At 40.4% G+C, this 21,819-nt stretch overlaps 1 protein-coding gene and 1 pseudogene across 1 annotated transcript in view; both read right to left on the bottom strand.

Moving 5' to 3' along the window:
* CUNH16orf87 (chromosome unknown C16orf87 homolog) overlaps nucleotides 1-8,290 on the bottom strand; it is a 29,860-nt gene extending 21,570 nt beyond the window's left edge. Inside the window, exon 1 of the mRNA XM_032854575.1 lies at nucleotides 8,211-8,290. Coding sequence (XP_032710466.1) covers nucleotides 8,211-8,276 — 66 coding nt within the window. The 5' untranslated portion in view covers nucleotides 8,277-8,290. The remainder of the gene's footprint in view (nucleotides 1-8,210) is intronic.
* A 341-nt stretch (nucleotides 8,291-8,631) lies between these two features.
* Nucleotides 8,632-21,819, bottom strand: part of LOC116865508 — a 29,864-nt pseudogene continuing 16,676 nt past the window's right edge.

Below are 21,819 nucleotides of genomic sequence, written 5' to 3'. Positions count from 1 at the left end.
GTGTGAAAGGAATCCATCAAAATCCTTGAGGAAAACACAAGCAGCAGCCTCTTCGACCTCAGCCACAGCAACTTCTTCCTAGAAACGTTGCCAAAGGCAAGGGACGCAAGGGCAAAAATGAACTATTGGGACTTCATCAAGATCAAAAGCTTTTGCACAGCAAAGGAGACAGTCAATAAAACCAAAAGACAACTGACAGAATGGGAGAAGACATTTGCAAACGACCTATCAGATAAAGGGCTAGTGTCCAAAATCTATAAAGAACTTATCAAACTCAACACCCAAAGAACAAATAATCCAATCAAGAAATAGGCAGAGGACACGAACAGACATTTCTGCAAAGAAGACATCCAGATGGCCAACAGACACATGAAAAAGTGCTCCACATCACCCAGCATCTCACACCAGTCAGAATGGCTAAAATTAACAAGTCAGGAAATGACAAATGCTGGTGAGGATGCAGAGAAAGGGGAACCCTCCTGCACTATTGGTGGGAATGCAAGCTGGTACAGCCACTCTGGAAAACAGCATGGAGGTGTCTCGAAAAGTTGAAAATAGAGCTACCCTACGACCTAGCAATCATGCTACTGGGTATTTACCCTAAAGATACGAATGTAGTGATCCAAAGGGGCACATGCACCCGAATGTTTATAGCAGCAGTGTCCACAATAGTCAAACTATGGAAAGAACATAGATGTCCATCAACAGATGAATGGATAAAGAAGAGGTAGTATATATATCCAATGGAATACTATGCAGCCATGAAAAGAAATGCAATCTTGCCATTTGTGACAACATGGATGGAACTAGAGGGTATTATGCTGTGTGAAATAAGTCAATCAGAGAAAGACAATTATCATATGATATGAGGATTTTGAGAGGCAAAGTGGGAGGCTTGGGGGGTAGAAAAGAATAAATGAAACAAGATGGTATCGGGAGGGAGACAAACTATAAGAGACTCTTAATCTCACAAAACAAACTCAGGGTTGCCCAGGGGGAGGTGGGGAGGGAGAAGGTGGTTGGGTTATGGATACTGGGGACAGTATGTGCTATGGTGAGTGCTAGGAAGTGTGTAAGCCTGATGATTCACAGACCTGTACCCCTGGGGCTAATAATACATTGTATGTTAGTTTTTTTTAAAAGGTAATTTTAAAAAAACCTATTTGCTAAAATGTCAGTCTCAGAATAGTTACAACATGGATTAGAGTAGGAAAAAGTGACTAGGAAATTATTACATTAATCCTAGGATGAGAGGCTGTTGGCCTGTTCTGCAATGCTGGCAGGGTAATGTATTTCCAAAAAAAAAAACCAAAAACCACAAAGAGTATATTTGACAGACATTTTAAAGGGAGGAAGAAACAAGAAGTAGACACAAATTGATTACTAATGATAAAATAGAATTGAAAACTTGTGATTTCTTTTCCCATCCACCAGTTTTTCAGAGTATGTTGTTTAATTTCTACAAATTTTTTGAATTTTCTAGTTTTCCTTTGTTGTTGATTTCTAACTTTATTCTGCTATGGTTGGAGAAGATACTTTAAATGGTATCAGTCTTAAAAAATTAACTGTGAGGGCGCCTGGGTGGCTCAGTCATTGGGCGTCAGCTCAAGTCATGATCCCAGCGTCCTGGGATCAAGCCCTGCATCAGGCTCCCTGCTAGGTGGGAAGCCTGCTTCTCCCTCTCCCACTCCCTCTGTCTGTGTTCCCTCTCTCACTGTGTGTCTCTCTCTCAAATAAATAAATTAATTAATTAACTTTGATTCTCACCTTATGCCACATACAAATATGGACTACAGACCTACATGAAATATTTTAAACTATTAAACTTCTAGAAAATACAAAAAAAAAAAAAAATCCTGCCTTCAATAGTTTGAACATGAGAGAAGAGGGCCAGTACTAATTCCTGGCAAGGGATCATTTACAATAGCCAGTTTGAGGGAAAGGAACATGGAAAGGAACACCTATAAAATAGGTGCCAGACATAGGTTCTCCTAGTCTCCGGCAGAGGAAAGACCCTGAACAAATCTCATAAGCCCTGCAGTTTTCTGTTTTCTTTTCTAAGGTCTTTACTACCTCAAGTAATCTGTGATCTTCACATAGTTTTAAGTGAAAAAACGATTATCATGTGACAGCTTTATTGTTATAATAAACATACAATAAACTATACATATTTAAAATGTACAATTTGACATGTTCTGACAATTGTATATGCCCATGAAACCATCACCATCAAGATAGTCAATATATCCATCATCCCTAGGTTTCCTCATATGCCTTTGTAATCTACCTCTCCTTAGCATCCCCCTCAATATCCCCAAGCAACTACTGATCAGCAGGCACTATAGATCAGTTTGAATTTTCTAGAGTTTTATGTAAATGGAATCTTAAGTACATGCTCTTTCTTTGTTTAGCTTCACTTAGCATAATTATTTTGAGATTTGCCCATGTTTTTGCATATAACAAGTTCTTTCATTTTATTGCTGAATACTATTCCATATGAAGATATACCACAGTTTATCTGTACATGTTGACTGTTTTCAGTTTTTAGCTATTACATATAAAGCTACTATGAACTTCCATGCAAAAGTCTTTATGTATATGTATATATATTACACACACATGTGTATACACACACACACACACACACACACACACACATTCTTTTCTCTTGAATAAATAGCTAAAAGTGGAAATGGTTGGATCATATGATAGGTCTAACTTTTTTTTTTTTTTTTTTTTTAAAGATTTTATTTATTTATTTGACAGACAGAGATCACAAGTAGACAGAGAGGCAGGCAGAGAGAGAGAGGGAAGCAGGCTCCCCGCTGAGCAGAGAGCCCGATGCGGGACTCGATCCCAGGACCCTGGGATCATGACCTGAGCCGAAGGCAGCGGCTTAACCCACTGAGCCACCCAGGCGCCCCAGGTCTAACTTTTTAAGAAAACTGCCAAACTGGGGTGCCTGGGTGGCTCAGCTGTTAAGCGTCTGCCTCCAGCTCAGGTCATGATTCCAGGATTCTGGTCATGATCCCAGGACTCTGGGATCAAGCCTCACATGATGGGGCTCTCTGCTCAGCAGGGAGCCTGCTTCTCCCTCTCCCTCTGCTTGTGCTCTCTGTCAAATAAGTAAAATTTCCAAAAGAGAAAGAAAGAAAGAAAGAAAAAGAACGATCAACTATTTCCCAAAGAGGTTGTACCATTTTATATTCCCACCAGCAGTGTGTGAGATGTCCAGTTCCTCCACATACTCATCAATATTTGGTATGTTCTTTTTTAGTTATTCCAGTAGGGTCTCACTATGGTAATACACATATCCCTAATGACTAATGATGTTGAGCATTTTTCTATGAGCTTATATGCTGCCTATAAGTCTACTCTGGTGAAGTATCTATTCAAATTTATGCCTATTTTTTAATTGGGTTGTTTGTTTTCTTATTATTAACCTTTGAAAGCCCTTTATGTATTCTGGATACAAGTTCTCTAGTACATATATATGCTTTGCAAAGGTTCTTATTTGTTCGTATCTTCTTTTCTTTTTCTAAACAGTGATTTTCAAAACAGAAGTTTTCATTTTGATTAAGTTCAATTTACCATTTTTTTCTTTTATAGGTCATGCTTTTGGTGTTGTAACACCAAACAATTGCCTAACTTAAGTTCACAAAGATTTTTTTTAGTATTTTCTGGAAGTTTCGTAGTTTAAAATTTTTCATGTAGGTCTACAAATCCATCTTGAAATATTATTTGTATATGGCACACGTAAGAATTAAAGTTCTTTTTTTTTTTTTTTTTTTTTTAAGAATTATTTACTTGGAGAGAGAGAGAACGGGGGAAGGGGCAGAGGAAGAGGGAGAAGGAGAGAGAAACCTAAGCAGACTCTGTGTTGAGCACAGAGCCTGACACTGAGCACAGAGCCTGACATGGGCCTCAATCTCACCTGAGCAATTACCACTGAGATCACAACCTGAGCCAAAACCAAGAGTTGGATGCTTAACTGACTATGCCACCCACGTGCCCCAAGTTCATTTTTTAAGATAGATATCAAAGTAAATTCTCCAAACACAACATGACAAAGTTAGAAACAAACAGAAAGGAAAACTAGAAAATTCAAAAAATTTTAGAAATTAAGCAACATACTCTGAAATAACCAATGGATTAAAAAAACAAATCATAAGGAAAAATAGAAAATACATAGAGATGACTGAAAACAAAAATATAACCTACCAAAACTCATAGGACACAGATAAAGCAATGTTAAGCAGGAAAATTATAGACCTGTAAAAGCTTACATGAAGAAAGAAGATCTCAGGGTTCCTGGGTGGCTCAGTGGGTTAAAGCCTCTACCTTCCACCCAGGTCATGATCCCAGGGTCCTGGAATAGAGCCCCGCATCAAGCCCCACATTGGGCTCTCTGCTCAGTGGGGAGCCTGCCTCCCTCTCTCTCTCTGCCTGTCTCTCTGCCTACTTGTGATCTCTGTTAAATAAATAAATAAAATCTTAAAAAAATAAAAAAGAAAGATGATCTCAAATCAACAATCTAACTTTACAACTTAAAGAACTAGAAAAAGAAGAGCAAACTAAACCCAAGCCAACATAAAGAGGGAAATATTAGTATTAGAGATAAACAAAATAGAGAATAGAGAAATAATAAAGAAAATCAATAAAACGAAAGTTGGTTTCTTTGAAAACATGAACAAAATTGACAAGCCTTTTGCTAGAGACAAAAAAAGAGGGAAGACTTTATTACAGATATGCCTTATTTTTTTGCACTTTGCTTCATTGTGCTTCACAGATACTCTGGGTTTTACATATTGAAGATTTATGGCAACATTTCGTGGAGGAAGTCTATCACCACTATTTTTCCACCACATCTGCTCACTTTGTATCTTTGTCATGTTGTGGTAATTTTTGAAATATTTCAAACCTTTTCATCATTATCTTGGTTACAGTGATCTGTGATCAGTGATCTTTGATGTTACTATTTTAATTATTTTGGAGTGCCATGAAACACACCTATACAAGACAGCAAACTTAATCGATAAATGTGTGTGTTCTGAATACTCTACCAACTGGCCATTCCGTTTACCTCCTTCTCCTCAGGCCTCCCTGTACTAAGAAGCAGCAATATTGAAATTAGGCCAGTTAATAACCCTACGATGGCTTTTAAGTATTCAAGTTAAAGGAAAAGGTACACATTTCTCATTTTAAATCCAAAGTTAGAAATGATTAAGCTTAGTACAAAAGGCATGTCAAAAGCCAAGCAAGGCCGAAGGTTAGGCCTCTTACGCCAAAGAGCCAAATTATAAATGAAAAGGAAAATTTCTTGAAGGAAATGGTGCTACTCCAGTGAACACACAAATGATAAGAAAGTGAAACAGCCTTATAGTTGATATGCAGAAAATTTTGGTGGTTTGGAAAAAAAAATCAAACCAGCCACAACATTCTTAAGCCAAAACCTAATTCAGGGCAAGGCCTGAACTTCATTCAAGTCTATGAAGGCTGACAGAAAGCAAATTAGTGGTTGCTAGTAGCTAGGGACTAGGTGGCATTGAGAATGACTGTTTGTTTAATGGAAACAAGGTCTCACCTCAGAGTGATAAAAATGTTCTGGAATTCGATAGTGGTAATGGTTGTACAATGCTGTAAAAATATTAATGCCACTTAAGTAGACCCTTTAACATGGTTCAAATGGTGAATTTTATCTTTTTTTACCACAATGAAAAAAATCAATTGCACTTCTATACATAATGAAATTGATAAAACGAAAATTTTAAAACAATTCCACTCACAAAAGCATTCAAAAAATTGAACTGATAGGGAAAAATTTACAAAATATATTCAAAATCTGTACAATGAAAACTACACACACTGCTGAGTGAAATATTTAGAGGAGGCAGTAAATTTCTCTTACCAAAGGAGGGAAAGTAAAAAGAGGCAATTATTTTGAAAAGACAGACACTGCATTATGACATAAAAGATGTCTTACAGATGGTTTTAATTGAAGAACTTTTCAATGAACTCTACTTTTCCTAGTTAAGAATAACCAAACTTTATAGACCAAGGAAACCATTAAAAAAATTTCATGTTGGGGCTTGGGGGCGCCTGGGTGGCTCAGTGGGTTAAAGACTCTGCCTTCGGCTCAGGTCATGTTCCCAGGGTTCTGGGATTGAGCCCACATCTGGCTCTCTGCTCAGCAGGGAGCCTGCTTCCCTTCATCTCTCTGCCTGCCTCTCTGCCTACTTGTGATCTCTGTCTGTCAAATAAATAAATAAAATCTTAAAAAAAAAAAAAATTTCATGGGGGGGGGCCTGGGTGGTTCAGTCAGTCGTTAAGTGTCTGCCTTTGGCTCAGGTCATGATCCCAGGGTCCTGGGATGGAGCCCTGCGTGGAGCTCCCTGCTCAGCAGGAAGCCTGCTTCTCCCTCTCCTACTCTCCCTGCTTGTAGTCCCTCTTTCACTATGTCTCTGTCAAATAAATAAATAAAATCTTTAAAAAAAAAAATTCATGGGACTATGACATGTTAATAAAGGGTTGACAAAAGTCTTCACTGAGAAAAAAGACCTTTGCTTAAGTCTAGCACTCCCACCCTGGCAGCCTAATCAAATAACATTATTAGACAATATTGCTTATGGTAAAAATGACACGTAATTGGCATCTGGACTGGAAGGCATGAAGTTTTAGGTTTCCCTAAGTACAATAAATATAATCATGCCATTCCCGGCAAAACCTTGGAAGCAAAGGCCTTACTCGTGGGCTAAGAAACATGAAATTTCTAAGCTATGGTAAGTCTTGGAACCACTCCCACCATCTTGTTTTCACACCTGAACTGTCATTTAGGGAGGCAGAGAAAGCCCCTGGTATGCTGTGGGGATCCTTACTGACCACAATTCTGATGCTGTTCTGATTACATACAGTGTTTCCATCTGGGTCCAGGGCAGGCCTGAATGTCTAGCAGAACCCTAGACCCCCGGTGGTCATAAAGCCATTGCACGACCTTACGAACTGAGTTTATAAATCAGATACTAAAACTTCAAGAAGCTGGGGCGCCTGGGTGGCTCAGTTGGTTAAGCCTCTGCCTTCAGCTCAGGTCATGATCCCAGGGTCCTCGATTCGAGCCCCGCAGGGAGCCCCGCATCGGGCTCCCTGCTCAGCGGGGAGCCTGCTTCCCCTTTCTCTCTCTGCCTGCCTCTCTATTTGTGATCTCTCTCTCTCCCTCTGTCAAATAAATAAACAAAATCTTTAAAAAAATATATTCAAGAAGCCACACACAGGTAGGAATGGCAAATTCATCTTTTTAAAAAGTTAGACAAATACATACCATCTTAAGAGGGGAGTGCCTAGAAAAGTAGGGCTTTAACAGGGACTTAGTATTCAGTGGTGTTCTATTAAAAATTTAGAACAAAGTAATGATTATTTGGGTTATGTAAAGTATTAAAAGGCATATTAAGATCACCAATTTACTGACATCTAAAAGGAAAATGTCATAATCGTTGCGCGCCCCCCCCTTTTTCTTTAAAGATTTTATTTACTTGACAGACAGAGATCACAAGTAGGCAGGGAGGCAGGCAGAGAGAGAGGGGGAAGCAGGCTCCCCGCCGAGCGGAGAGCCCGATGCGGGGCTCGATCCCAGAACCCAGGGATCATGACCTGAGGCGGAGGCAGAGGCTTAACCCACTGAGCCACCCAGGCGCCCCAGCTGCGGCCCTTTTTGTCACCGCACGCAGCTAATGAGAACAAAGCAACCCTGCAAGGCAGAGGGGCTTTTGGAGCCAGGAGCCTGGAGCCTGGTCTCGGGAGTCGGGCACACTGGGCATTCTCGTCGCGGCAGAAGGGGACTGAAGGGGCCGTGCTCGTCCACTTAGGCCACTGCCCCCACACTCCCTCCGCTGTCACCCAGAGCCGGCCAGGCGACTCTGGAAGGCTCCGGACAGGGCGCCCGGTCCGCTCCAGACAAACCCACGCCTCCCTCCCGCGCCACGGGCCGCAGGACACACACAGTTGCCCAGCTAACGCCTCCAGGTGGGGACCAGCCACTGCAACCCCGGGAGTCCCCCTGGCATCCCCTCGGCTCAGCCCGGCCTCCCACTATGGACACCGAGCCCAAGGGCCAGACCACCCGGCGAGGCGGCCTCTCTACAGCCAACCGCCGCCGCCAACGGCCGCCCGCCCGCGCACCCGCCCCGCTGGCCCCCGGGCCGGCGCCCGGCGCCCACCTGTTGGTCGCACTCGGGGCACGATTTGGTGGCCATCTTCACTTTCTTGGCTCTAGTTGCGGACATGCTCTTCTCCAGCGGCCGCGGCGGCAGCTGTGGCAGTGGCTGTGGCGGCGGCAGCTCCGGCTCCTCCCGCTCCTCCCCTTGTACCTCAGCGGCCCAGCCTCCACCCGCCCGGTCCCCGCGGGCCAGACCGAGGCTTGAACTTGGAGTGCGCGCGTGTGCGCGAGCCCGGGCGGAGCCTGAGAGCAGCGGGGGCGGGGCAAGGCGTGCGCCCGCCGCGGCCACGGGCCTGTCGCGCCTGCTCAGCGGGACCGCGAAGCGCGCTCCCACCGGCACCGCTCAGGTCCTCGAGAGCGTCCGGATTCTCACGAGAGGGAACCTCCTGAACCTTCCGGCAGCACTGTTATAGCCACGCTTCTCACGGCCCCGCGGACAGCGTGGGGGCGTGGTTGGGGCGGGACTCGGCCGTAACGGACGTCGGGTTTGACCAACGAATGCATAGAAGGGCGGGCCTGGTACGGGGCACGCCCTCTCCCCGGGAGGAAGGAGAACGTGAGTGAAAGAGGTGGAAGGGAGAGTGCTTACACAGGTCCTGGCATTTAATACACTTAAAAAATGCCAGCAACTCTAATCATTGAGAGACTGTAACAGACATCTAGTTAACGGTGTGGACCTAGGGTCAGGTATTGAATATTCATTCATTTATTTAATTAAGGCCCACTGTCGGGCAAATTAAATGCAGAAGAGCACACTTCAGGTATTTAGAACCAGTACTTATTGTCCACGATGAATGACTACTTTTTAAAAATCCATCGGTCACTGATAGTTAACTAAATTAAGATTAAAAATAAGTTACAGGGACGCCTGGATGGCTCAGTTGGTTGAGAGGCTGCCTTCGGCTCAGGTCATGATCCCAGCGTCCTGGGATCGAGTCCCACATCGGGCTCCTTGCTCGGCAGGGAGCCTGCTTCTCCCTCTGCCTCTGTCTGCCTGTGCTCGCTCGCTCTCTCTCCCTCTGTCTCTGACAAATAAATAAATAAAATCTTTAAAAAATAAATAAATAAAATAAAAATAAGTTACACATAGAGGCGCCTGGGTGACTCAGTCGGTTAAGCGTCTACCTTCTGCTCAGGTCGTGATCCCAGAGTCCTGGGATGGAGCCCTGCTCAGCAGAGAGCCTGCTTCTCCCTCTCCTGCTCTTCCCCTGCTTGTGCTTTCTCTCTTTCTCTCCCTCTGTCAAATAAATTAATTTAAAAAACAAATTACTCATAGATTGGAGAAAACTATACAAAACGCAATTTCATTTTTTAAATGTGAAATTCAGCAGACATAAAATTACATTTCAACAATCAGAACAGAGAGGAAATAATTTAAGAATCTGTATACTTTGTTTAGAGAAAATTTGTCAATTGGCATTTGTTACAGTGAATGGCTATTACCCTAAGTTTTTGTTCTACAATTTTAACTAAAGCAGATATGAGTGAAATTCTATTCCCTTATTAAATGCCTGTAAGCACACTTTGAATGAATACATTGAGCATAAATATTTAAAGATTTCAGTGACAAATGATACTGTTTCTTGTTTGGTCATTTATCTAAACTAGGTTGGGTTGATAAAAGCGTTACTTACAGAGGAGAATTTATGTCTAAACTAGTTCTAAGTTCTCACCGTAAAAAAAAAAAAACAATCTCATGGAGGTATGTTAATGGAAATGGAAGAATAGATTTTAAAGCAACTTCAGTAAATTCATGGTTCATTCTTTTTTTTTTTTCATTTTTTTTTATCATGGTTCATTCTTAACCTTTACTGAAAAAGAACTGATGATGTATTTTCAAAATTCATATTCAGTCCTCATAAGTGGCTAGGTCCAACAGTTTATCCCATACAGTAATAATTAAAATTTTAAATACCTTTTAATAAAAGAAATGTGTTCCAGATCTATGATTTTGCTTTGCAGCAATCTTCTTTTTTTTTTTTAAAGATTTTATTTATTTATTTGATAGAGAGATCACAAGCAGGCAGAGAGGCAGGCAGAGAGAGAGGAGGAAGCAGGCTCCCTGCTGAGCAGAGAGCCCGATGTGGGGCTCGATCCCAGGACTCCGAGATCATGACCTGAGCCGAAGGCAGCGGCTTAACCCACTGAGCCACCCAGGCGCCCCGCAATCTTCTTTTTTTTTAAATAAAGATTTTTATTTATTTATTTGACAGAGAGATCACAAGTAGGCAGAGAGGCAGGCAGAGAGAGAAGGGGAAGCAGGCTCCCCACTGAGCAGAGAGCTGGGCTCATGACCTGAGCCCAGAGATCATGACCTGAGCCCCAAAGGCACAGGCCTAACCCACTAGGCCACCCAGGTGCCCCTAGCAATCTTTCTTTTTTTTTTTTTTTTAAGATTTATTTATTTATTTATTTGACAGAGATCACAGGTAGGCAGAGAGGCAAGCAGAGATAGAGGAGGAAGCAGGCTCCCTGCTGAGCAGAGAGCCCGATGCGGGGCTCGATCCCAGGACCCTGGGATCATGACCTGAGCCGAAGGCAGAGGCTTTAACCCACTGAGCCACCCAGGAGCCCCCTAGCAATCTTCTTTTAAGGGAAAGTACAATTCAAACTGTTCTATTACATTTGTAAAATATTTAATTATGTATTTTCACAGGTGTGCAATGTCAAGTCTTATTGATAATGTTTTTTTAATTTTTTAAAAGATTTTATTTATTTATTTGACAGATACAGATAACAAGTAGGTAGAGAGGCAGGCAGACACAGAGAAAGAGGAGGAAGCAGGCTCCCTGCTGAGCAGAGAGCCCTATGTGGGGCTCGATCCCAGGACCCTGGAATCATGGCCCGAGCCGAAGCCAGAGGCTTTAACCCATGAGCCACCCAGGCGCCCCAATAATGTTTTTAAAATATGAAAATAACAATATGTAAAATCTGTTCCTCCAATTCTTCTAAGTTCTATTTTTGTTCTTCCATCTTAACTGCCATATGTTGCCTTCCTTCCTTCCATTAAAATAGTAAGATCCAAATATCACCCACAAAATACTAGCAAACTAAATTCAGCACATATTAAAAGATGTATAGATCTGGAAAAAAAAACACGCTGCTCTAATATGATAACATTTTTCCAAAAAAAAAAAGAAAAAGAAGTTTTTACATCATGACCAAGTGGGATTTATTCCCAGAGTGCAGGGATGGTCCTACATACAAAAACCATTCAATGTAATAAACTATAGGAGTAGTAGTTTTCTAATATCTTTCCCTCAAAGAACCTTGATTTTTAAAACACTGGTGAGTCAGAGTATCCATTTTGGAAGTCCAACAGTCCAGCGGAGAAGTTCTAGCACATCCTCGGAGAAAGAAAAAAAAAAATCCAAAATTGGATCTGAAGAAATCCATTGCACTGAAGAAAGTAAGAGAAATAGTTTTAATTTATCTGTGTCTCCATTCCCACAGAGTGGCACAGCTTAGCATCAAGAGGAACACCTTGGCCTGCAGTTTCTCCCACTGCAGAAAGTAAAAACGTGTGAGTGCCCATCCTCCCCAGCTATGTGAGACACTGCCAAAGAGGTCCACCTTTTTCTTACCCCATCTGGAATACTGGGGTAAGCTGTACACCTGAACATGAGGAGAGAATAGAAACACATCAGGCAGGGCTTAGAGTGCATCATAGAGACATGGAATATGCTTAACTATTTTGTGGACTCCATTACAAGGGCCACCACAAACCACTAGTGAGGTCTTGCCTGCAGATTCCCCTACTGGCCCACAGGCATCCCTAATGCTCTCCACACCTCACCCACATAACCCGCCCCCGCAAACACACGTACCTTGTGGTCAGTTCCCTGTGTGTGCCCGTGAGAGTGGCAAGTGAAAGCATTGGCAGAGGGCTCATGAACACGGAAAACTGTCCCAACCCTGCAAGACTGTGAAAAAGCAAACATATTAGAACATTCACCGTTATCTTAGGGAAAGTAAAGCTAAAGCTGTCAGCAGTAGGTCCAGCTTTGCAAAAAGAAGGCATATAATCTTAAGAATGCCACATACACACACACACACACACACACACACACACAGAGAGAGACAGAGGGAGAGAGAGAGAAAGGGAACAAGAAGTGTAAAGCAGGCATACACATAGAAAAGGTTTGAGGAAATCCCAGAATCCCTAGACAGGCCGACAGAAATTATTTCTCTCCCAAAGCCAGACAGTAAAGACTGGAGGAGGTAATCACTTTTTCAAATGCCAAGATAGTAATCCAACACTTCAAGGAACATGAAAAATCAAGGAAGTATGAAACTACCAAAGGAAAACAATAAATTTTCAGTAACCAACCCAAAAGAAATGGAGATCTATGATTTGAATAAGATGAAATTAAAATAGTTGCTTTAAGAATCTCAGTAACTTACAAAGAAACAAAAACAATTCAATAAAATCAGAAAAGCAACACGGGAACAAAATGAGAAGTTTAACAGAGAGACAGAAATTGCAAAAAAGAACTAAACAGAAATTCTGGAGCTAAAGAACACAATGAATGAAGTGAAAATTGCAACATCGACAACTGACTTGATAAAAAGAAAGAATCTCAACTTGAAAACAAGTCACTTAAAATTATCTATTCAGAGATCAACAACAACTAAAAGAATAAAAAGGAGTGAAGAAATACTACATGGATTATGAAATACCATCAATTGAAACAATTTCTAAATTTTGGGAATACCAGGAGGAAAGAGAGGGAGAAAGGGGCAGAATACTTACTTAAAGAAATAATGACTGAGGGGACACTTGGGAGGCTCAGTAGGTTAAGCATCTGCCTTCAGCTCAGGTCATGATCCCAGGGTCCTAGGATCAAGTCCTGCATGGGGCTACTTGCTCAACAGAAAGCCTGCTTCTCCCTCTGCCTGGTACTCCCCTGCTTGTGCTTTCTCTCTCTCTCTCTCTGACAAATGAATAAAAATCTTAAAAAAGAAAAGAAAGGAAGGAAGGGAGAAAGGAAGGAAAAAAGGGAGGGAGAAAGGAAGGAAGACTGGGAACTTCCCATATCTGGAAAGAGATATAGGCAGCCAAGTTTATGAAGCTCATAGATCCCCAGACAGATTCGACCCAAAGATATTTTCTACAAGTACATTATAATAAAAAAATCTCAAATCGAAGAGAAAATATAAAAGCAAAAAAAAAAAAAAATCTCCTTACATACAAAGTAAACTCCATAAAGCTATCAGTGTCATTCTCAGCACAAACCTTGCAGGCCAAGACAGAGTAGGGTGAAATATCAAAGTGCTGAAAGAAGAAAACCAAGAATATTCTACCTGGCAAAGCTGTCGTTCAGAAGTAAAGGAGAGATAAAGAATTTCCCTGGCTATTTAAGGCTGAGGGAGTTAATCATTAATCATCACTAGATCTGCCATAAAGGAGTTCCTCAAGCTGAAATGAAAGGATACTAACTACTGACATGAAAACAAGAAAAAAATAAAACATATTGGTAAAGGCAAGGATACAGTAAATTACAGAATACTCATCCTATAATTTGATGTTTTAGAAATCACTTCACTTTAGGGGTGTCTGGGTGGCTCAGTGGGTTAGGCCTCTGCCCTCGGCTCAGGTCATGATCTCAGGCTCCTGGGATTGAGCCCCACATCGGGCTCTCTGCTCAGCACGGAGCCTGCTTCTCCCTCTCTCTCTGCCTGCCTCTCTCTCTGTCAAATGAATAAATAAAACCTTCCAAAAAAATCACTTAACTTTAATGCAAAGGTTTAAGGACAAAGCATTAGATAATGATTGCTACAATAGTTTGTCAATGGATACACGATACAAAAAGACAGATCTTGTGACATCAAAAACAAAATAGAGGGAGAAAAAGGGTAGTTTCTGTATGCAATTGAAGTTAGAATACACTGTTATAACTACAAGATGTTTTATGTAAACCTCATGTGAATATTATGTGAAATATGTGAAAAAAAAGGAAATCCTGCTATGTGCGATGATAGGCAGGAGCCTAGAAAACATAATGCTTGGTGGAATAAGCCAGACAGGTAAACACAAATACTGTATGATCTCAATTATGTGGAACCTAAAAAACAAAACAGAACCATAAAAAGGTCTACCTCATAGAAACAGTAAAATGGCAGTTATGAGGGTCTGGGGAATAGGGAAAGTGGAAAGATGCTGGTCAAAGGGTACAAGCTTGCTACTGAAGGATGAATAAGTTTTGTGGATCTGATGTACATACATCACGATGATCATAGTTAATAATACTGTCTTGTATACTTGAAATTTGCTAAGAGAGTAAACCTTAAGCATTCTCATCTCTAAAATAAAAGGTAACATAAATATGCAACATGATGGATATGTTAATTAATCTGGGTGGTAATCATTTCACAAAGTATATGTATATCAAGGCACCACATTACATATGGTAAATATATACAATTTGAGTTGTCAATTATATCTTAATAAAGCTGGGAAAATGGAACATACCAGATTAATAGAAAGAAGGAGGAAACCACATGACCATATTGACTGAGGCAGAAAAAGCATGTTGACAAAAATCAACACCCTTTCATGATAAAAACATTCAACAAAAAACAACAAGTGTTGCTGTGGATGGGAGAAATTGGAACTCTTGTGCATTGCCTCTGGAAAGGTAAAATGGTGCAGCTCCTGTGGAAAGCAGTATGGAGCTTCCTTAAAAACTTCAATATAACATTACCATCCAATGCAACAGTTTCATATGTGGGTTTGGACACAAAGGAATTTGAAGAACACACTCAAACAGATTTTTTTTTTATACAGGGATTTTTATTCTTCCAACTTTTCATATTAAGTGACTTCATTTTTTTCTTCAAAATTTTATTTAAATTCTGGTCGGTTAACATACCTTGCAATATTTGTCTCAGGAGTAGAATTCAGTGATTCATCACTTGCATAAAACACCCCAGGCCTAACATGACAAGTGCCTTCCTTAATGCCCATCACCCATCTCACCAACCCCGCAACCACCTCCCTCCATCAACCCTCAGTTTGTTCTCTATCTTTAAGAGTCTTTTATGATTTGTTTTCCCCCTCTCTCTTTTTCCCCCTTCCCATATGTTCATCTGTATTGTTTCTTAAATTCCACATATGAGTGAATTCATATGATATTTATCTTTCTCTGACTGACTTATTTTGCTTAGCATAATACACTCTAGCTCTATGTACATCATTGTAAATGGCAAGACTTCATTCTTTTTGATGGCTGAGTAATATTCCATTGTGTATATATACCACATCTTCTTTATCCATTTCACAGAAATCTTGGCTCTTTCCAAATTTTGGTATTGTTGATAATGCTGCTATGAAATTTGGGCTGCATGTACCCCTTTAAATCTGTATTTTTTATCCTTTGGGTAAATACCTAGTAGTGTAATTGCTGGATCATAGGGTAGTTCTATTTTTAACTTTTTGAGGAAATTCCATACTGTCAAACAGATATTTTTATACCAATTTCCAGAGCACCATTCATCACAATAGTCAAAAGGTAGAAACAATCCAAATGTACATTTGTGAGTGGATAAGCAAAATGTGATATATACATATAATGGAATTTTATTCAGCCATAAAAAGGAATGAAATTTTGATATATGCTATAGCAGGATAGATCTTGAACACATGCTTAGTAAAGTAAGACAGACAAAAAAAGAACAAATATTGTATAATTCCATTTATATGAGATACCTAAATTAGTCAAATTTATAGACACAGAAAGCAAAAAAAGTAGTTACCAATGTCTCAGGGGAGGGAAGAGGGGAAATTTTTTGTGGATCTTTCCCAGGCTTATTGAAATGTACTTGACATATAACACTGTATAAGTTTAAGGTGTATAACATAATGATTTGCCATGTATATACATTGTGAAATGATTACCAGAGTAAGTTTAATTAATATCACCCCACATACTTACATTTTTTTCTTGTGATGAAAACTTTTAAAATCTACTCTCTTAGCAACTTTCAAATATATGATACAATGTTGTTAACCATAGTCAACATGCTGTACATCACATCTCCGGAACTTTTTTATCTTACAATTTAAAGTTTGTATCTTTCGATCTCCTTCACTCATTTCTCTCCTCCCCTACCCCCCACCATTGGTAATCACCAGTTAATTCTCTGTTTTTATAAGTGTGTTTATTTGTTTCTTTGTTTAACATTGCACATAGAGGTAAGATCGTACAGTATGTTTTCCTCTGTCCATGTGACCCTCTCACCCTACGTGGGCCTTGACATCTCACTCTGACTCATACTACCTCCATCTCCATTGCATGTGTGCTTCTCACACAGCTCAGGCTCTAACACTCCACACCAGCTGCGGCTGCTGCTATCGCCCCAACACACAGTTGCTCTCCTCACCCTTCTTAAACCTGAACCCTGTGCTGACTGCTGCCACTCCACTTTATGGATGCCTTCTTTACCCAGCTGGATCTCCAAAACTCCACATAGGGTTATAGTTGCCCTCTTCATCCCACTTGACACCCAATAGCACATGGACCTTCCTATTATTGCTCCAACCCCATGTGTGGATACATTCTTTATTCTTAGAACCAACATCTTGCACTGGGCCTTCAGCACAACTGTTCCCACCCCCATTTGCAGACTCCGACATTCCACCCCAGGCTGCAAAGATTTCTTCCTATCCTTACTTGTGCAACCTCTGACCAGGCTGTTTCTCAACCCATATGGACTTAACTCACTTGGACTCACCTAATGGTTTTTGGACTGAACTGTTCAGGAAGAAAGAAAGGAAGAAAGGACAAAGGGAAAGCAGAAAGAATTGAAGGATAGAAGGAAGAAGGGAAGGTAAGAAGAATGGAAAGAAAGAAAGAGTTATTTTCTGTTATAGCTAACATGATTTTTTAGTTACAGGATATATAGAGTACAATTTTTGTTTTTACATTGAGCAATTTTAGAGCAATTTTGAGTTCACAGAAAAATTAAGCAGAAGGTACACAGATTTCCCACATACTCTGCCCCTGCATACACAGAGCCTTCCCCACTGTCAAAATCTGGCAACAGAATAATATATGTATCATAATCAAGAAACCACATTGCCACATCATTGTCACCCAAAGTTCCTAGCTTCTATTATCGTTCCTTCTTGGTATTGTACATTCTATGGATTTGAATAACATGTGATGACTTATATCCACCATTACAGTATCACAGAGGATAGTTACACTGCCCTAAAAATCATTCATGTTCCGTTTTTCCCTCCTCCCCCTTAATCCTCAGCACCCACTGATGTTTTTACAGTCTCCTTAGTTTTGCCTTTTCCAGAAGGTCATGTCATTGGAATCATGCAGTATATAGATTTCTAAGATCAGCTTCTTTCACTGAGTAATGTGCATTAAAGTTTTCTTCTTCATGTCTTCTCAGGGCTTGATAGCTCATTTCTTTCTTTCTTTTTTTTTAAGATTTTATTTATTTATTTGACAGACCGAGATCACAAGTAGACAGAGAGGCAGGCAGAGAGAGAGGTGGAATCAGGCTCCCTGCTGAGCAGAGAGTCTGATGTGGGGCTCGATCCCAGGACCCTAGGATCATGACCCGAGACGAAAGCAGAGGCTTTAACCCACTGAGCCACCCAGGCACCCCGATAGCTAATTTCTTTTTAGTGCTAGATAATACTCCATCATCCAGTAATCATGCTATTAGCATTTATCCAAGTGACTTAAAAACTTATGTCTATACAAAAACCTACACATGGATGTCAATATCAGCTTAATTCATAATTGTCAAAACTTGGAAGCAGGTAAGATGTCCTTCAATGGGTGAATGGTGAATAAATAGTAGAGCATCGAGGTGATGGAGTATTACCCTGAATGTGTTTAACTTTGTAAGAAACTGCCAAACTGGGGCACCTGGGTGGCTCAGTCAGATAAACACCTACCTTTGGCTCAGATCATGATCCTGGCATCCCTGGGTCAGGCTCACTGCTCAATGAGGAGTCTGCTTCTCTCTCTGCCCCACTCCCTTCCTTTGTTCTTGCTCTCTCTCTCCCTCTTTCCCAAATAAATCAATAAAATCTATTTGAAAGAAAAGAAAAAGAGGCACCTGAGAGGCTCAGTGGGTTAAAGCCTCTGCCTACGTCTCCAGTCATGATCCCAGGGTCCTGGGATCGAGCCCTGCATCAGGCTTTCTGCTCAGCAGGGAGCCTGCTTCCCCCCACCCTCTCTGCCTGCCTCCCTGCCTACTTATGATCTCTGTTTGTCAAATAAATAAATAAAATCTTAAAAAAAAAAAAGAGGGGCTCCTGGGTGGTTGAGTGGGTTAAAGCCTCTGCCTTCGGCTCAGGTCATGATCTCAGGATCCTGGGATAGAGCCCCACATCAGGGTCTCTGCTCAGCGGGGAAACTGTTTCCCCCTCTTTCTCTCTGCCTATTTGTGATCTCTGTCAAATGAATAAATAAAATCTTTAAAAAAAAAAAGAAAGAAAGAAAAGAAAAGAAAAAGAAAAAAAAAGAAAAGAAACTGCCAAATTGCTTTCCAAAGTGGTTGTACCATTTTGCATTCCCACCAGCAATGAATAAGAGTTCCTGTTGCTCTATATTCTCATCAACATTAGGTGTTGTCAGTGTTATGAAAGTTAGCTATTCTAACAAATGTGTAGTGGAATTTCATTGTTTGTTTTCATTGCATTTCCTTAATAACATATGATGTGCCTTTAGGCTTCATTTGTTGTTCTTTTTCTAGCTTCTGTAGGTGTAAGGTTAGGTTGTTTATTTGAGATTTTTCTTGCTTCTTAAGGTAAGCCTGTATTGCTATATATTACTCTTGTTGCATCCCAGAGGTTTGGACCATTGTGTTTTCATTTTCATTTGTTTCCCTGTTTGTTTGTTGTTGTTGTTTTTCATGTAACCCTTGATTCCCTGGTTGACCCATATGTCTAGTAGCATGTTGTTTAACCCCATGTCTCTGCGGTCTTTCTAAATTTTTTCTTTTCTCTTTTTTTTTTGTTTATAAGATTTTATTTATTTATTTGACAGCAGAGATCACAAGTAGGCAGAGAGACAGGCAGAGAGGGGGGGTGGGAAGCCGGCTCCCCGCTGAGCAGAGAGCAAGATGCGGGGCTCCATCCCAGGACTCTGGGATCATGACCTGAGCCAAAGGCAGAGGCTTTAACCCACTGAGCCACCCAGGCGCCCCTCTTTCTAAATTTTTTCTTGCAGCTGACTTCAAGTTTCATAGTGTTGTCATCAGAAAAGAGGCATAGTATGATCTCATTCTTATCATAGTTGTTGAGGCCTGATTTGTGACCTAATATGTAACTGATTCTGGAGAATGTTCCATAAGCACTTGAATGTATATTTTCCTGTTTTAGAATGAAATGTTCTGAATGTATCTGTTAAGTCCATCTGGTCCTGTATGTCATTCAAAGCCACTGTTTTCTTGTTAGTTTTCTGTTTTGATGATCTGCCCATTAATATAACTGTGGTGTTAAAGTCACATACTATTATTGAATTATTATCAATCAGCTCCTTTATGTTTGTTATAATTGTTTGATATATTTGCATGCTCCCATGTTGGGTGCATGAATATTTACAGTTAGATCTTCTTGTTGTATTGTCTCCTTTATTATCATCTCTTGTTACAATCTTTGTTTTAAAGTCTGATTTGTCCCATAAAAGTATTTCTACTCTGGGTCTCTTTTGACATCCATTTACATGATTAATATTTCTCCATTCCCTCACTTTCAATCTGCAGGTGTCTTTGGGTCTAAAATGAGTCTCTTTTAGACAGTACATAGATGGCTCTTTTTTTTTAATCTATTCTGAATATCATATGTCTTTTGAATGGGGAGTTTAGTCCATTTACATTCAAAGTAATTACTGATAAATATGTATTTAGTGCCATTTTATTACTTGTTTTGTCATTGTTTCTGGAGATTTTCTCTGATCCTTTCTTGTTTTTATCACTTTTGGTCTCTCCTTTCCCCTCAAAGAGTCCCCTTTAATACTTCTTGTGGGGCCTGATTTAGTGGTCACAAACTCCATTAGTGTTTGTCTGAGGAACTCTTTATCTCTCCTTCTATTCTGAATGATAGCCTTGCTGGTTAGAGTATTCTTGGCTACAGAGTTATCTCATTCATATCATGCCACTCCCTTCTGGCTTGCCAAGTTTCTGTTGAGAAATTTCCAGCTAGCCTTATCAGTTTTCTCTTGTAAGGTAAGGGCTACTCTTGTCTTGCTGCTTTTGAGATTTTCTTCTTTATCACTGTATTTTGCAAATTTAATTATAATATGTCGTGGTGTTGGTTTGCTTTTATTGATTTTGATGGAAGTTCTCTGTTCTTCCTTGTTCTGGGTGTCTGTTTCCTTACCCAAAGTGGGGAAGTTTTCAGCTATTTGTTCAAATAAATTTTCTGCTGCCTTTTCTCTCTCTTCTTCTTCTGTATCATGAATGTTATAACATTTGATGGAGTCACTGAGTTCCTTAAGTCTATTTTTGTGTTCCATAATTCTTTTTCTCATTTGTTCAGCTTTACTGCTTCCCATTATTTTGTCATCTATATCACTTATTTATTCCTCTGCTTCTTCCAGCCTTTTGTTCATTGCATCAAGCCTGTTTCCAATCTCAGTTATTGCCTTCTTCATTTCTGGCTGATTCTTTTTTAACTCTTTTATCTCTGTGATAAGGGTCTCCATTATGTCTTCCATTCCTTTTTTAAGCCCAGTGAGTATCTTTATGATTGTTGCTTTAAATTCTCCATCAAGCATGTTACTTACATCTGTTTCATTTAGATATCAGGCCATGGCCTTATCTTGTTCTTCCATTTGAGGTGAATTCCTCTGTCTTGGCATTTTGTCTAAGTCTTTGCCTTCTTCTCTATGTTAGAAAGCCTGTTGTATTACCTGCTTCTGAAAGTAATGGCTTTATGAAGAAGAGGTTCTACAGTGTCCAGGGCCTGGTGCTTCAGGGAGTGTCTCTGGTGTGTGCTACATGTATTCTGCTGTTGTACTTTGGCTGCTCTGTCCTTCAGGCCAGTTGTCTGCAGAGGCTCTCCTTGCCTGCAGTGGGCAGCATTTTGCCCTTGGCTAGAATGTGGCAAGTTTTAACTAGGTGTGCTAAAGTGGTCTGTTAAACGAGACTGCATACTACTTCCACTAGAACTGAGGCTCTGAAGAACTCTCTGGTCAGGTGTCATACTGCATGCAGGCAGGGTTTCGTGCTGGTCTTCAAGATGCCTTTTATTCTTTTTCTTATCTAATTGTTATAGCTAGGACTTCCAATACTACATTGAATAAAAGTGGCAAGAACGAGCATCCTAATCTTGTTCCTGATTATAGAGGAAAAGTTTTCAACTTTTCACTTTTGAGTATGATGTCAGCTGTGGATTTGTCACACATGGACTTTATGATGTTGAGGTACACTTCTTCTATACTCACTTTGTTGAGAGTTTTTATCATAAATAGATGTTGAATTTTGCCAAATGCTTTTACTGCATCCGATGAGATGATCATATGACTTTATCCTTTGTTTTGTCGTGTATCTCCTTGATTGACTGTTGGATGTTGAACCATCCTTGCATTCCTACAACAAAACCTACTTGATCATGGTATGTGATCCTTTTAATGTATTGT

This window comes from Lontra canadensis, unplaced genomic scaffold (assembly GCF_010015895.1).
Source record: "Lontra canadensis isolate GAN:19392208 unplaced genomic scaffold, GSC_riverotter_1.0 scaffold8, whole genome shotgun sequence".
In the NCBI taxonomy this organism is placed as follows: Eukaryota; Metazoa; Chordata; class Mammalia; order Carnivora; family Mustelidae; genus Lontra; species Lontra canadensis.
The sequence above is the reverse complement of the archived record's forward strand: the minus strand, read 5'-3'. Positions and strand labels throughout refer to the sequence as shown.